The sequence below is a fragment of the Diceros bicornis genome, chromosome 25 (assembly GCF_020826845.1).
Source record: "Diceros bicornis minor isolate mBicDic1 chromosome 25, mDicBic1.mat.cur, whole genome shotgun sequence".
NCBI classification, from domain to species: Eukaryota; Metazoa; Chordata; class Mammalia; order Perissodactyla; family Rhinocerotidae; genus Diceros; species Diceros bicornis.
In genome coordinates, this window is record NC_080764.1 from 6,017,294 (window position 1) to 6,032,500 (window position 15,207).

General features: G+C 56.9%; 1 protein-coding gene across 5 annotated transcripts in view; it reads right to left on the minus strand.

Annotated features, from left to right (window-relative positions):
- Nucleotides 1–4,472: 4,472 nt before the first annotated feature.
- Nucleotides 4,473–15,207, minus strand: part of PARVG (parvin gamma) — a 27,258-nt gene continuing 16,523 nt past the window's right edge. For 2 of the 5 annotated variants that reach the window (XM_058568175.1, XM_058568176.1), the window contains exons 10-14: nucleotides 14,752–14,810; nucleotides 14,491–14,559; nucleotides 12,273–12,374; nucleotides 5,205–5,277; nucleotides 4,473–4,673 (exon numbers count right to left, since the gene is read on the minus strand). In XM_058568175.1, the coding sequence (XP_058424158.1) occupies nucleotides 4,564–4,673; nucleotides 5,205–5,277; nucleotides 12,273–12,374; nucleotides 14,491–14,559; nucleotides 14,752–14,810 (413 nt within the window). In that variant the 3' untranslated portion in view covers nucleotides 4,473–4,563. Of the gene's footprint in view, nucleotides 4,781–5,204; nucleotides 5,278–6,696; nucleotides 7,016–7,304; nucleotides 7,424–7,883; nucleotides 8,106–12,272; nucleotides 12,375–14,490; nucleotides 14,560–14,751; nucleotides 14,811–15,207 lie in introns of those variants that run through there. The other 3 variants (XM_058568177.1, XM_058568178.1, XR_009223881.1) reach the window with 3 other exon arrangements.

Consider the following 15,207-nt stretch of genomic DNA (forward strand, 5'->3'; position numbering starts at 1 on the left):
CTCGCGGATAAACGAATAAATTCATGCAATTGTTGGCCAACCCAGGTCAATTGGCCGGCTCTTCATGGAAGAATCATTTCTGGGACATCCTCATTGTCCATTTTCCAAGCAGTCAGGCGTCCCAGAATCTGCTGCCCCAGCTCAGCCCAGGCCCCATGGACCGATGGGCCCCAGCTGCTCCCTGGGTTAAACCCATCAGTTGGTGAGAACCCCGTGGTGAGAAAGGGCCTCGGCTGCCCGGGTCTTACAGGGCGGAAGGCCGGTGGGGCAGGGACTGGGGGAGGGGCGGTGACAGTTTTGATCTGCTGCCAAAAGAGAGGGGGAGGAACACGCTTTTCTTTAGACAAGCTGTTCGCTTACCAGCTGACTTTGGTAAAAGAAAAAAATATTCCCAGTGCCATCTGTTCCCAGAGCAGGGCTGGTGTGGGGCCTGGGGCTTCCTGCAGCTCAGGCGGCCCGTCTCAGCTTCAGAATCTGAGACAGCTGCCCCCTGGATTATTTTGGGAAGCGGCTCAATTTGGAGGCACCCTGGCCTTCGAGGCATTTCCCGTCACTCCAAAGCTGTTTGCACACCCAACCCGAGGCTGCCAGCTCCGTCTCAGGCCCTGGATGTCTTCCCGCTCAGCCCACTGTCATTATCCTGCTTCCAACTTCTGCTGCAACTTCTGCTGGAGTCAGATTTCTTGGGATGGAGGAGAGAGGGACAAGGAGGGCGAGGGCCACGGGCAGTGAGCTGAGCGAGGGAGGGGCTCCCTGTCCCCTCTCTGCTCAGGCTCCTCTGTGGGAGCCACTCCCTCCACCCACCCCCAAGTACGGGACCCCCCAGGCATCCACCCCAGGGCTAATCCCTCCTCCATTCTCTCCTCAAGGATGTCCCCACTCCTTTCGTGAATGCTAAGCTCTGGGGGTGGGTGGGACGTGGGCATCTCGGGCAGGGACGACAGCATCAGAAAGGCCTGGAAAGAGCACAGGGCTTTCCCTCGGGAAAGGTTGGGGTGCAGCAGGAGCCAGCGCGTGGTCAGCAAGAAGACCACAGAGCCACGGGGTCAGGAGGGCCCAGAGCATCAGATGCCACCTGGAGGCCGGGCACCAGCGGAGGTTTAGGATCAGGTTCCCAGGACGGAAAAATTCCGTTTGCTGGTGCAGAATTGGGGTCAGACGGGAAGGAGATGAGGAGCCCAGCTGAGGAGTTACTATATCCAGCCCCGACAGCCGGCGAGGGCCTGGACTCTGAGGGGCCAAGGAGGGGAGAGGAGGGCGTGAGTTTGAGAGACAGCAGAGGGCAGAAAGCACAGGACTTGGTGCCCAGCGCGGAGAACAGGGAGGGTTTAGAGTGAGCCACAGGTCTCAGGCCTGGGGGCCAGTAGGCTGGGAGGGGCCGACCAAAGAGACGGGGAGTCAGGAGGTCGGGCAGGGGAAGGGGCAGGTTCTGACTTGGATGTGGTGAGTCTGGGGTGGGCACCCGAAGGGAGCTGTGCCTGGGCAGTTAGAAATCTGCGTCTGGGCAGGGAAGAAAGTGGTGGTTGCCAGGGGCTGGTGGGAGGGGGCACTGGACAGCTGTTGTCTAACGGTTACAGAGTTTCAGTTTGGGAAGATACAAGAGTTCTGGAGATGGATGGTGGGGATGGTTGCACAACAAAATGAATGTACTTAAATCCACTGAACTGTACCCTTTAAAACGGCTAAAATGGTAAATTTTGTTGTGTGTATTTTACCACAATAAAAAATTTTAATGGGCTAAATTCTCCAATTAAAAGGCAGAGGTATTCAGATCAGATAAAAAGACACAACTATTTGCTTCTATAAGAAACTCTCTTTAAATATAAAAACACAGATAGTTGAAAAGGAAAAGGAGAGAAAAGATACCTTGCTAACACTAAAAGAAAGCTTGAGCAGCTGTATTAATATCAGACAAAGCAGATTTCAGAGCAGGAGATTTTATGAAAGAGGACGTCGAAAGGCCGTGATGATCGCTATGGGCACTCACTGCAGGCCAGCCCCAGGTCAGCTCTCCGGGACCAGACGCTCCTCTCTGTCTGCTCCCCTGCCCGCCCCGCTCCTGCTCCCCTGCCAGCCCCACAGCCCAGGCGCGTCCTGCCTGCACCTGAGCCCGGCTTCTGTCACCTGCTCAGGTACCTCCCCGCATTACGATGCTCCCTCTCAGGCCTCATCTTCTCTCTTCCGGAGCCTTCCTGTGGGCATTTATGCAGCCTCAGGCCTCCGCGCCAGTAAGCAGTCATGTCCCCTGGGCCCCGGGGTCTTTGCTCCCTTACACGGGCCTCACCCATTGCAGCTCAGCGGTCCTCACCCTCCTTCGGTTTGACAGCAAATTTTTAAAATTTTTTTAATTTTTTGCAGCTTTATTGAGGAATAATTTACGAAAGGTAAATGTTCCCAATTTTAAGTGTGTGATTTGACGAGTTTTGACAAATGTAACCATCATCAAGAACATTCTCATCACCCCCCAAAATTCCCTCGTGCCCCTTTGCTGTCAGTCCCTTCTCCAGCCCCCTGGCCCTGGAAACCACTGATCTGCCTCCTATCGCCGTGGTTTTGCCTTTTCTAGAATTTCTAATAAACTGTGTCATAGAGTGTGTGGGCTTTGTGTGGTTTCTTTCACTCAGCCCGATGCTATTGACCATCTGCACAGTGGTTGCATCAACACCCTCTCCCTCTTATTGCTGAACAGGACCCCGTTGTGTGGACACACTCTCATCTGTGCATCTGCCAGCAATGGACGTCTGGGTCTTCCCAGTGTCGGGTTTTTATGAATGGTAGCCCTACTCACGTGTAAGTCTCTGTGTGGACATATGTTTTCATTTTCCTTGGGTAAATGCTCAGCAGTGAAATGGCGGGGTCATGTGGTGAGTGTATATTTTACTCTATAAGAAACTGCTAAGCTGTGCTCCAGAGTCAACGTACCATTTTGCATCCCCACCAGCAATGTGTGAGAATTCCCGTTGCTCCACATCCTCGTCAACACTTGCTATTGTCAGTCTGTTCAATTTAGCCACTCCAGGGGGTATATAGTGATACGTCTCTGTGGCTTTGATTATGTTTCCCTGATGAATAATGGTATTGAGATTCTGTCTTAGTCTGCTCTGGCTGCTATAATAAAATACCATGGACTGGGGGACTTAAACAACAGACATTTATTTCTCACAGTTCTGGAGGCTAGAATCTAAGATCAAGGTACCGGCAGATTCAGTTCCTGGTGGGGGTGCACTTCCCAGCTTGCAGACGGCCACCTCCTTGCTGTGTCCTCACGTGGCAGAGAGAGAGCTCTGGTCTCTCTTCTTCTTCTTATAAGGACACTGATCCCATCATGGGAGTCCACCCTTGTGACCTCATCCACACCTAATTACCTGTGAATCAGGGGTAGCGGGGGCAGGTGGATGCAGGCAGGGTGGAGGAAGACCACTGGAGACCTTCTCACACTCAGACACTGGCTCCACTGCCTCCTGACGTCACTCCCCACAGGACGGCCCCCCAGCTCCCCCAGCTGATCCGGAAAGACGGCCTGGCCCACGCCGGCCCCTGCCCAAAGCCCCTCCCCAAATCCAAGGCTGTCAAACTGTGACGAGCCCAGATCTAGTGGGCTCTGTCCTCCACGGGGGCTTGGAGGGCAGAGAACGAGCCAGCGCCAGCCCGAGGATGCCACCTCTGCCCTCCCCTGCAGGCCGTCGCCCCCGCCCACGGTGCCTCCTCCTGGCTGGTTCCCATCAGACGTCAGCTCCCGGAACCCCCCGTATTCAATCCCCCTATAGGGGCTTTTTCTTGGAGAAATGTATGCAGCAAGTGCCAAGTCTCACCAGAGACATTGACAGTAGCTCCTTGGGGACAGACTGGGGGACGCTGTGACCCACTAACCAACCACAAATGTTTCTTCTCCATGACTTTGGGGCAAAGCTCACCATCGCAGCCATAGGGGTGGGCCTGGCCCACGGTAAGTAACTGAGTTAACCTCCCCGAGCAGCACGGGGGTTTGGTTTAGGAACCTTGCGGGGCTCCTGCCTCTGTATAGTGATCTGGGGCCTGTCACTCAAGTGTAAGGCCGGTGGGCAGCAGGAGAGGCGTGTGGGGAGGCGGGGCCTCTAGACATCAGCCTGGACACCTGAGAGCCCCTGCTGCTCCCAGAGCCGGACCCTACAGCCTGAGTGAAGGTCAGCATCGTGGGGCTCTCGGCTGCCCCCGGGGGTGCCCTCGGAGAAGAGACGCTGAGAGCCCCCCGAGGAGGGAGGCTGCCTAGGGAGTTAGCTCATATTTATGCATATTTCAGGGCCCTTCCCAGGACACTGGCAGGCTCCCAAAATCCCTCCAGAAATACATTGGTTAAAATAAACTGAGTGAGGCCAGAGGTTGGCTTAAAAAGGGTCCACGCCTAGTGGGTTCCAGATATTCAGACAGATGGAAACAGGAGACAGGGGCAGGTGGGCAGGCGTGCCACAGACACACAGGAAAGCAAAGGCTGCTGGACCGTGGTGGACATCCCTCTGCGGCCCTCAGGCCCTCCAGCTGGACCCGCAGGCAGGCTCTGAGAAGCTGCTTTTGGGGCAGTGACGGTTAATTCGGGGATCCACGGGGCGTCCCGTCTGTGCCTGCTTCCAGCTTGTGTTTGCAAAACAGGCTGTAGAGGACCCGCAGCGTGCTCTTGGCATCCTTATTCACAATGTCTGCAGGCCAGAGGTGAGCGGGCCAGCTGGTCAGGCTGGCAGGGGAGTCACCAACCATCTCGGTTTGCCGGGGACAGAGGGGCTTCCTGGGACATGGGGCCTCATTGCTAAACCCAGGAGAGTCCCGGCAAACCAGGACAGTCGGTCACACTAGGCCTGAGTCCCAGGACCCGTCACAGGCCCTGGCCCTCCTCCTTCTGTCCAGTTCTCCCCTGCACCCCTCCTGGGGTGCCCCCAACACAGCAACTGCTCAGGGTCTCTCCTCTCTGGACAGCCCGTCCCCAGGGACCTCAGTCCCCCATCTTCTCTCCTGGAACCCCTACTCCACTGGGGTGGGTGGAGGCCGTGGACACAGTGCCCCTCCTGGGAAGCCTTGGCAAACGCTCATTACCCACCCACGCCAGGCAAGAGGACCACGCCAACACGTGCTGTCCGCCGCCCCCCCCGCCCCGCGCCCCGCTCTGCGGGTCTCCCCCGAGGCTGGCTGCCCGGGGAACGGGGCCACGGTGCCCACGCGTGCCGAGCGCTCACCTTCGGGGCTGACGGGGTAGTTGAGCAGGCCTTCGTCCTTCAGCAGCTCCAGGGCCAGGGTCACGTTGTGCAGCTGCAATGACAAGACCCCGTCAGACGTCACGAAACGAGGCAGCCCCCACCCGGTGGCAGGCCCACCCCTCGCCCATGATGTCCATCATGCGTCAAGGGGGCCACCTGTAGTGGGAAAGGCAGTTATAGAGAGGGGCACCCAGCCCGGGGGGCAGAGAAGGCTTCCTGGTAGAGGTGACACCTGGAGGTGAGTCCGGCCAGGTGAGGAGACCTAGGCAGGGAAAGGAGTATGGGCTCATCCCGATCTTTTCTGATGCAGCCCCGGGCCCTGTGGGCAACAGAGAACCCCTCAGAAACAGCTGAGTTCCATGGGCAAAGCATAGAAGAGGAAACCGAGGCTCAGAGTGGCCAAGCGGCTAATCTGAGCTCACGTGACAGAAAGTGCCGGAACCAGGTCTGTCTCCCTCCGATGCCCATGCTCAGCAGGCTGGAGGCTGGAGGAGCCGCCCCTGCCCAGGAGTCTGCCCTTTCCACACCCCTCCGCATGGGCAGGCGCCTCAGACACTGCCTCCAGCACAGCAGAGACTGCCAGGCCGGAGTAGGGCTCACCCGGTTCAGATCCCGGCACGGTCACTGGGTCACCTCGAGCAAGTCCCTTGGCGCCCAGAGCCTCCACTTGCTCATCTGCAAAGTGGGGTCACCACCGTTTCCCCTGTGCCTTGATATGGGATACTGGGTGGGGAGCCCCGGGGGGCCCTGTCTGCCATTGGCTCAGGGCAGACCATCTGTGAGTGGGGTCCTCCCTTTTCAAGGCTGGTTTCTCCCTCAGGCCTCAGATATAACCCAAAAGACCCCCGCCCTTCTCCTGGGGCAGCAGCCTGAGGTATGCAAAGAGAGGTGTGGGGTGAAGGAGGACCGGCGAGGTCTGAAGCCGGCTGAGCCCCTGATTCTCTGTGACCGCGAGCAGGCCCTTCCTTCAACAGTCTCAGCCCCCCATAGGGCCACTGTGGGGGCAGGACGTCCAGGCCATTCCCTCCCCATCTGCCAGCCATCCCACAGCTCGCTTCCAACAGGCCAGGCAGTTCCAATGGTAAATTACCCAGGGGCCTGGAGGCCCCGTTGGCAGAGCCGCAGATGAGCAAGGCCCGTCTGGGGAAGCCAGCCCTGCCCAGGACGCCTCTGGTCACCTCTTGGGGGTCTGGGCAGGAGGGTTCTTGAGATCTGGGTTGGGTGTCTGTGCACCAACCCCCACCAGATCACAGTCGCAGTTCAGACAAGTCACACATCCTCAGTTCCCTCATCTGTACAACGGGAACAGCATGTCTTCCAACCTGCCTCTCCAAGGCAGCCGTGTGGGTCAGTGGTGATGATGGGCACAGAATCGAAGCCACAAAGCAAGATTTGAAGGTGGATTGATGAAGGCACAGTGGGAGCCTGGCCTCAGCCAGGGCCTCCCTGAAAATTCCTTGTGTCTGGGCCAGGAGACAGGACATGTGTAGGGGGCTCAAAGCCCCCTGAGAAAGAACTCTCCCTGAGGGAGAGAGGGGTGTGGGTCACAGTCCTGGTCCAGGGACACCGGGCAGGGTCAGGGGAGTACCTTCCACCCCCCCTACCCCCACCCCAAGGACTCCTGCTGTGTCCTGGGGCAGGGGCTGGAGTCCTCGCTGGTGGCTGGCTCACGGTGGGCTGTGCGGGGAGCACAGGCGGCCCCTCCTTTGGATCCAGAAGGCAGAGTGAGCAGGGTCCTTCTCCACGGGGGAGAGTTCTTGTTAGAGCATCAAACGGACAGAGCAGCTGAGCTGGGGGTAGGACCAGGATGCAAGAGAGAGTGGGGGAGAGGCTGAGTCACCGGCCCAGCAGGGCTGTCCCTCTACAGTCGGTCAAGAAGAAGACACAAAGGCTGTCACAGGTGCCAAAGCCCCCAGCACGTGGGACACACCTCTGGGAACGTCCAGACCAAGAGGGAAGGAAATCCTAGAGCGAGCAGATCAGAGCTGCACCGCCCGTTCCTGTCACTGTGTCCCCAGGTCTTCTCCCCAGACTGAAATATCCTGGAAAACGAGGGCTGCAATTGTTGCTATTGTTTACCTTCTCATCATGACTGCTATTCACAGGATGCTCTGTGCACCTCGCAGCCCCGCCTTTAATGTACTCTGTAAGCCGGCGTCTCCAAGAGCACGATCCAGGGTGTGGAAGGACAAGGCTGTCTGTGACCAAAAGGTTTTGGGAAATGTTGGCTCAAAGAAAGTAATATGAAAATCCCCCGCTGCAGGACTTCTCAGAGCCTTGAATATGTTACAGTGTATCACCAACCCTTAAGACTATGCATGTTTTCCCAAGTTATTTGGCCATAGAATCCATTCGTCACAGAGCACCTCATGGGACCAGTGTTTTGGAAACACTTCGTTCATTCATTTATTTAAAAAATATTTATTGAGCATTTGCTCTGCATTGGCCGTGCAACGGGGGAAAAACAGACCCACTCTGCGCTCATGGAGTTTGTGCTCTGAGAATCACTGCTATCGACACTATAAATGTGATCACACTTGCTTCGATCTGTCACACTGCTCCTCACCGATGCTCAGTCTGACCCAGGAGGAGCTGCCCCAGCCTCCATCCAGAACCATCTCACCATGCTCTATCCAAAGAATCATTTTTCTTCCGTACCCGGTTTGAGATGACGAAGGAAAAACTACCACGTGCCGTGGAGCCGAGGGAAGGTTACGACCCAGGAGGATGCATTCAAGTCCTCCCGGGGAGAAATAATTGAACGTGGGAGGCAGCCAAGGATTCCTGGCTCAGAGCTTGATTTCCGCAGAGCAGACGATCGCGTCTCTCCCTCCGTCCCTAACTTCTCTTCCCACAACGAATGACAGTCTCACGTAAACACTGTTGGCAAAGAAGCTCTGATAATGAGAAATCCATTTTCGAGAGGCCGCTCTGCCGAGACAACAATTCTGCGGCGTCCCCCCCTTCGGAAGCGGCCGTGGCTCCCCCCTCTTCAGCTAATGGCCTCTCCGGCGTTTCTATTACACGTTCCTGCGGCTGAGGTTTCCCACAATATACCATAAAAATCCGTCCTCGGGGTCTGAGCTAAGAGGCTGCTTCTTTCCCCCACGTATAATCGGGCTTATCTTCAGAAGTAGGTTCTGAAATCGGTGGATCCGGCGAGCCGGCTGCACACGGGGCGAGAAGTCGGCATTTGGAAGCGTGCAAGACACTGAGCACCGGCCTTGAAGCCCCACGAAGCCCCAGCAGCCGAGTAACAGAGGGGGGGCCCTCCGGCTGCTCGGGGTCTGGGCTCGCAGCCCCGTGTCCCCAGGGGCTCCTCGGCCTGCACGTGTCCTGCCCGGCTCCCTCCTCTGCCTTCTCTCGTTGCTCACGCTTCAGGGTCCTGCCTTCTGGACACGTGGTCTCAGCCTCGGCTCTGACCTCCTGAGCCCTCAGCTGTCCCAGAAGCTTCGGGCAAGCCTCCTTCTTGGCTGTGGAGAGACTTGTACCCCTCTGCCTCCCGCGGGGTTCACCCTGGCTCCCCAGGAAGGAATCGGGGGGGCAGCTCTGGCTTTGGAGACACACAAGCCTAGACGCCAGTCTGACCTCCACCCGAACTGGCTGTGAGGTCTTGACCAAACTGCTGTCCCTCTCTGAACTCAGTCTCCTCACATGGAAATGGGGATGGGCAGAGTTCCTAACTCAGAGGCGCGACACGAGGAGGTATTAGCAAGTGCACCCACAGCGTCTGGGGGAGATCGCCCCACTGGCCCAATTCTGCACCCACACACTTTGCAGGGCTCTCCCACATCCCCACCCAGGCGGCAGGGAAGGGAGGAAGGCAGGACCTTCCCTGGGAGGCAGGGAAGGTGGAAGCGACAGCATGCCAGCTCCGAGCCTAGGCCCCGTGCGTCCGGCTTGGTCTCTTGTGTCTCTGCCGTGGCCATGAGACAACCAGGCTGGGCTCACTGCTGGCCCAGGAGAAGGATGAGAGACGCGCGATGCAGGGCTGAACCACCCCAGCTGAACCCCGCCAAGATGGCCTGATCCCCAGCCAATCCCAGATGGGTGACGGAGCCCAGCAGAGCCTAGATCAGCCAGCACAGCCGACCTGCAGATCCATGAGATTAAATGATTGTGGTTTAAGCCACCACTTGCTCAGTTGGTTGGTTAGGCAGCATTTCCGTGTAAAGCTGACTGATGCAGTGCCCAGTGAACGGTAACAGCCCAGCAAGTGTTGATCGTTGATCCCACCACCACGAGAACCACACACACTGTGCCGCTCCACCTGTTTGCTCCCCACCCAACCTCCCAGCTCTTGGGAATCTGAGCCCTGAATCAATCCTCAACTCAAGAGCACCCCCGCCTCCTGGGAAGGTGGAGACCACGCCCACTGAAGATTGCATCTCCATGGTGCAGAGGGATGAACAGCAGGCTGGGGATCAGAAGGCTGGTCCTGGTGTCAGACCTGCCGCTGAGCAGCTGAGTGGTCCTGGGAAAGCCCCACAGCCTCTTGGGGCCTCGGTTTTCCCCTCTGTAAAATGGAGATGTGACCCCTTCCCTGCCCCCTCACAGAGGCGTGGAGTGAGGATGAGATGGGGTCAAGGGCCGGGGTGGGGGCTAGATGTGGGTAGTGACTCCCAGAGAATGTGGGAGGAGCTGTGGTTCAGGGGCCTATAAAATGCCAAGGAACACCGAGGAGGTGAGAAGGGGGTCAGAGCCGACCGCAGGGCCAAGAGAGTAGGGACAAAGCAGGAGGCAGGCTAGAGAGAAGGGCCTGGTCAGAGACCTGGAGATTCATGAGGATGAGCCCTGTAGAGGCTGCAGGTGGGGCCGTGTGGATGCGCCTGGAGTCAGCGGGACGGGAGAAGGGATGAGGCTGGGGCGGCACGTGGGGCCGGACCACTCGGGGCATGGAGTGCCAGAGAAGAGCTGGGAGGCCAGGCTGGCAGCTAGAAGCAGGGGACAGAGGGGGCTGTGGGCATATGGGGGAGGGGTTGAGGGGAGGGGCCTGGAGGAAGGGGGACTCAGCCTGGAACTGGGCCAGGGTCAAGGGTGTAGAACTTCACCCCAAGAGGCCTGATCCAGCCCCAGGGCCACAGGCTGTCACCCTTCCCAGGACACACAGGCATGTCAGAGGGCACATAAGCCTTTCCTTCTCCCAGAAATGGCCCCAAAGGCTGGCCCTGGGAACGGGCTCCCAGCCCTGCCCGTGTGCCTCTTCTTCGGAAGAAGCCACTGCTGCAGAGAGATAAAGTGGCTGCCCTCCTGCCTGGGCTGACGCCGAGCAGCTGCGGGGACCCTGCTGTGGACAGAGATAAGCTGGCCAATTGGGGTCTAGGCAGCGCTCCAGCCTGTCCTCTGGCCACCGCGTCACCTCCTGGAGGGCTGATGCTCACGAAGACGGCCGGCCGGTCCTGGGCTGGGCAGGGCGACCAGGGACCACACGCCCCTCGGTGCTTCCCCCCGATGAGTCTCTAAAGTCCTTCCTATCATCTGAGGGGCCGGGGGGCGGGCAGGGCAGGAGCTGTCGGCCCATTTTACAGACAAGAATCCTGTGGTGCCGGCAGCGAGCTGGTGGTGGAGCAGGGACCAGAATCGAGGTCTCTCGCCTGGCAGGGATGCTCGTTCCTCTGCCGCGTCTGCCCTGATGCAGAGCCAGACGACCAGGGTGAGGGGGCCTCGGTTTCCTCGTCTGGAGAGCAGTAAGAATCCCTCCCCCCACCGGCAAGTATCCCTCGTGCCAAGGGCATCCCCAGCGGGGAACAGCCTATGCAGAAGGTGGGAGAGCGCGAGGAGCTCCAGGAACTGCAGTGGCTCTGGGTGACAGGGGCCTGAGCGGGTGGGGGGCTGAAGAGCAGAGGAGGGAAGCGGAGCCCCCCCGCCCCGGGGTGGGGCACTGAAGGCTGTAAGCAGGAGGCAGTGAGACCTGCGTTTTCGGAGGCTCCCCTGTCACTTCTGCCAGCATCATCATCCTCTCCATCTCCCTTCCCCTCCCCCGGTCAGGCCACAGACCCTCCTGTCTGGACTAATGCAGCCAAATCCCAACCAGCCTGCCAGCCCCCAGGGTCCACGTGGGGACTCCTGACTCCGAGGACAGACCCCTGCCACACCCTGGCCAGCCCTGCAGCCGAGTGAACCACAGACGCAGCCCTGAGACGTTCCTGCTTTTGTCCACATCTGAGCCTTTGCTGACGCTGTTTCCCCCGCTTGGGAACAGTTTGTTAACTCGGCAAACCAAACCCTAATCAACTTCACGTGTCACCTGTTGTACAGTCTTAAATGAGCCTTCATGACTCCTTCAGATGGTACTAACCACTCTTTCTTCCAGGTCCCCCACTGACCCACCATGAACCAACACACTTCATCATGACCCTGGAAGACCCTACATCGTTGAGAGTATGGTGGCCAAGACTGGGAGGCCCTCAGATGCAGGAGCTGTGTTGGGTCGTCTTTATGGCCCACACAGCACAGGGCCGGACACCAAAGAGGACCTCAGGAAGTGAGGGGTCAGGTGCATAGGTGGGTGGGTGGGTGGATGGATGGATGGATGGATGGATGGATGGGTGGGTGGATGGATGGTTGGATGGATGGATAGATGGATGGTTGGATGGATGGATGGATGACTGATGGCTGGATGAACAGATGGAGGGAGGGATGGATGATGGTTGGATAGACGGATGATTGATGGATGGATGGAGAGATGGATGGATGGATGGACAGATGGATGGATGATTGATGGAAGGATGGACAGATGGATGGATGGGTGGATGATGGTTGGACAGATGGATGATCGATGGATGGATGGGCAGACGAGTGGGCAGATGCATGGGCAGGCAGGGGCATGGGTGGATGACTTGGGTGGACGGGTGAATGCGCAAGTGAATGGATAGGCGTGAGGGTAGATGGGTGAATGAATGGATGGATGGGCAGACATACGACAAACAAACTTCCCCTCCATCCTCCACTTCGCTTGGAAGTAAATAAATAAAGACTGGTTGTGCCAGTTCCACAGATCTGTCCACTCAGAGGTAGACCACCAAGGAAAATCATTGGAAAACTTACCATTTCCGCAGGAGAGTTGGGAGTGAGGTAGAATTCCTTCAAGTGCAGGAAGAAGCCTCCCAGTTGTCCAATCAGCAGGAGTAAGATGACTCCATCTGCAAACTACAAAGGAGGGAGCTGGAGGCGGGCAGCCCGGGGGAGCCGCTCTGCCTTCACAGGCTGTGTGGCCCTACGGAAGTCACACAACCTCTCTGAGGCTCAGCCTCATTTTTGAGAAATGGGGACGACCTCCCCGACCTCACAGCATTGTTGAAAACATCGGCAGCAGCAGACACAAAGCAGTTATTGGCTGCCTGGCCCATAGTGTGTGCTCAATAAAATGAGCTATTTTTACATTTTCTGTGAAATAGCCTCATATCGCTTTTTAAACCACACACTGTTCCATGAGCTACAGAAGCACAGGAGAAAACAGAGTTAAGTGCAGAATTATTCCGTAAGGAAAAAGCAGAGAACAGCACAGCGGCTCATTTCGCTGCTGCCACATTAATATTTCTGTCTGTTCTGTCTGTGTGTGCAGAGATAAAGCCCTCATCCCGCCACCAGCGTATCATATGCTAATATAATCCTTTTGAATCTCTTCGAAGATACAAAACCCAAGGTGCGATATCGAAGGAAAAACCACCACTCCAAGTCCTCAATGGAATTTCCTCATATTAGGTCTGTTCCGATGTTATTAGTTTGGCCTGAATTCTTTTCTACTGATATTCCCTGGTAATACCACCAAAATACCAGGGACCTCGATAGCTCCTTTTACCCAACAGTCTGTAAATACCATCCGCGCACACGCCGTTATTCTCCGAATGCCATTGTTTTACCACGGGGCAAGTGAAGATGAAACAGGTCGAATGTAAGCCTAAGAAGTCACCCTGTTTATACCCACATAAAATATAATAAAACTGCAAATCTATCATTTATTGTGTGTCCACAGTGTGCCAGGTAATATACTAAACACTGATGTTCATCTTCTCATTTATTACAATTCTGTGAGGTTGGTATCCTTATACAGAAGAGGAGTCTGAGGTTCAGAGAAGTCCAGGTCCAACATCACACAGCTAATGTGGAGGAGGTGTCCTCGGAGCCCAGGGGCAACATGTGCCCATCTGGCTTCAGAGCCTGGTGTCTCCATCCTGCCATGGCACCACACCATATCATGCATAAACGTCTCACGTGTCCACCACGTGAGGTGCTCATGAGTACAAACTGTAGCCTCAGCAGCCTGGGTTCAAATCGCAGGTCCACCACTTAATCACTGTGTGACCTTGGACAAGCTAATTAACCTCTCTGTGCCTTAGAGTCCTCATCTGTGAAATGGAGTAGTATCAGTGCCCCCCTCAGGGGGATGTTGGCAGCATTCAGTGAGTTAGTGCATGCAAAGCCCTTTGCTCAGGGCCTGGCACATAGTGAAGGCTACATGGGTTTTAGTTCCAGATACAGGAGTGGATCAACCCCATTCCCCGCTGGCTAATGCAGAGTGTGTCTGAGCAGTCAGCAGCTCCAGCCAAGATTGTCAGAAGCCATTCTGTCCCTCTGGGACCAGCTCTGCCCTCTCCATCCCCCCATGCTGTACAGAACTCAGGTGGCCCGACACCCACAGCACCACGTCCAGCAGGCCCCTCGCCACCCTGAAGCCCCCGGGCTGGCGATTGGCCTCTTGGCTTCTCCACTCCCTGCTGTGTTGAGGGAACACCACAGGGACACAGCGCCACAGCGGAAGGCCGTGGCCCACTGCAGAGTGCTGGCACGGAAGGCTCTGTTCCTGCCCAGGGACCACTCGGGGCAGGTCAGCCACGGGGGCTGACTCCCCGGGGAGCCCACAGACTCAGGGCTGTTGGCACCTGCGGCAGTGCCTGGTACACGGCACGAACCTAATAAATATGGGGAGTGAACAGTTACCCCGGGACAGCTCACGTGCTGAGTCATGGCATCTGATAGTCTGAGAGTAATTTTGAAAAAAGAGCTGAAAAGAGGTTCTTTTACAACAGTAAAATGTAATAACAGCAACATAGACGAGCCCCTTTGTAAAGTGCTCCCACGGTCCCCACCTCACGGGATCTCCACAGTGTCCCTGGGTGGCGATGCTGTCGCCAGCAACACCCCCCGTTGGAGAGGTGGACCCCATAGCTCTGAGAAATGACACATCCCAGGCCACACGGATGTGCCCTGTGTACCCTCTTCCCTGTCCGCACCCCACGGCCCTTCCCCGCAGCTGAGACCCTACCTGGGTGTCCAGATTCTGCACGGACAGGCCCAGGCGGTCCAGCTTCTGGTTGACGAAGTTCACGATGGCCTACCCAAGGAAGAACAAGGCCCCAGGCCCAGGGCTCAGGTTTGCGACCTCCCTGCCTGGGGGACAGAACCCCCCGACCCCCACATGGTGCCCGGGCACAGTGGGTGTGCAGCAGGGCGGGTCCTCCCCGAGCCCCCGGGACACAGCACAGGGGGGCGTGGGAGAGCCGCTGGGAGCTCTGAGCCCTCCTACCTCTTTCACAGCGTTCACCTTCTCCGGAGCCAGCTTAAATAATTCATCAAAGACGTCCTCTGCAGACAGATCCAATAAACACCTCATTATGATGCTATCATCTCTGTGCCAAGCCGGGACTTTTTCTCCATAAAACTTTCCCGAGTAACCAGTCCAGAGGGAGCTGTGGTTTTATCTCAAGGTTCGTGAATTAAGAAACGGGCCTGGGTCTGAGTCACTAGACTCAACTACTATAAATACACCAAATGAAACATTCACTGCTCCCCTGGCCCCAGGGGAATCACCTCCCCTCTCTGTGCCTTGGTTTCCTCATCTGTAAAGTATTGGCTGATAATACCTACTAGGTGGGGTTGTTGCAAAGACCAAATTTGGGAGCAGATAACACATTTGGCACGGTGGCTGGGCACACAGTGAGACTTCGGTTAACGCTCGTCCTTTCTGCCGTGGACGCCTATT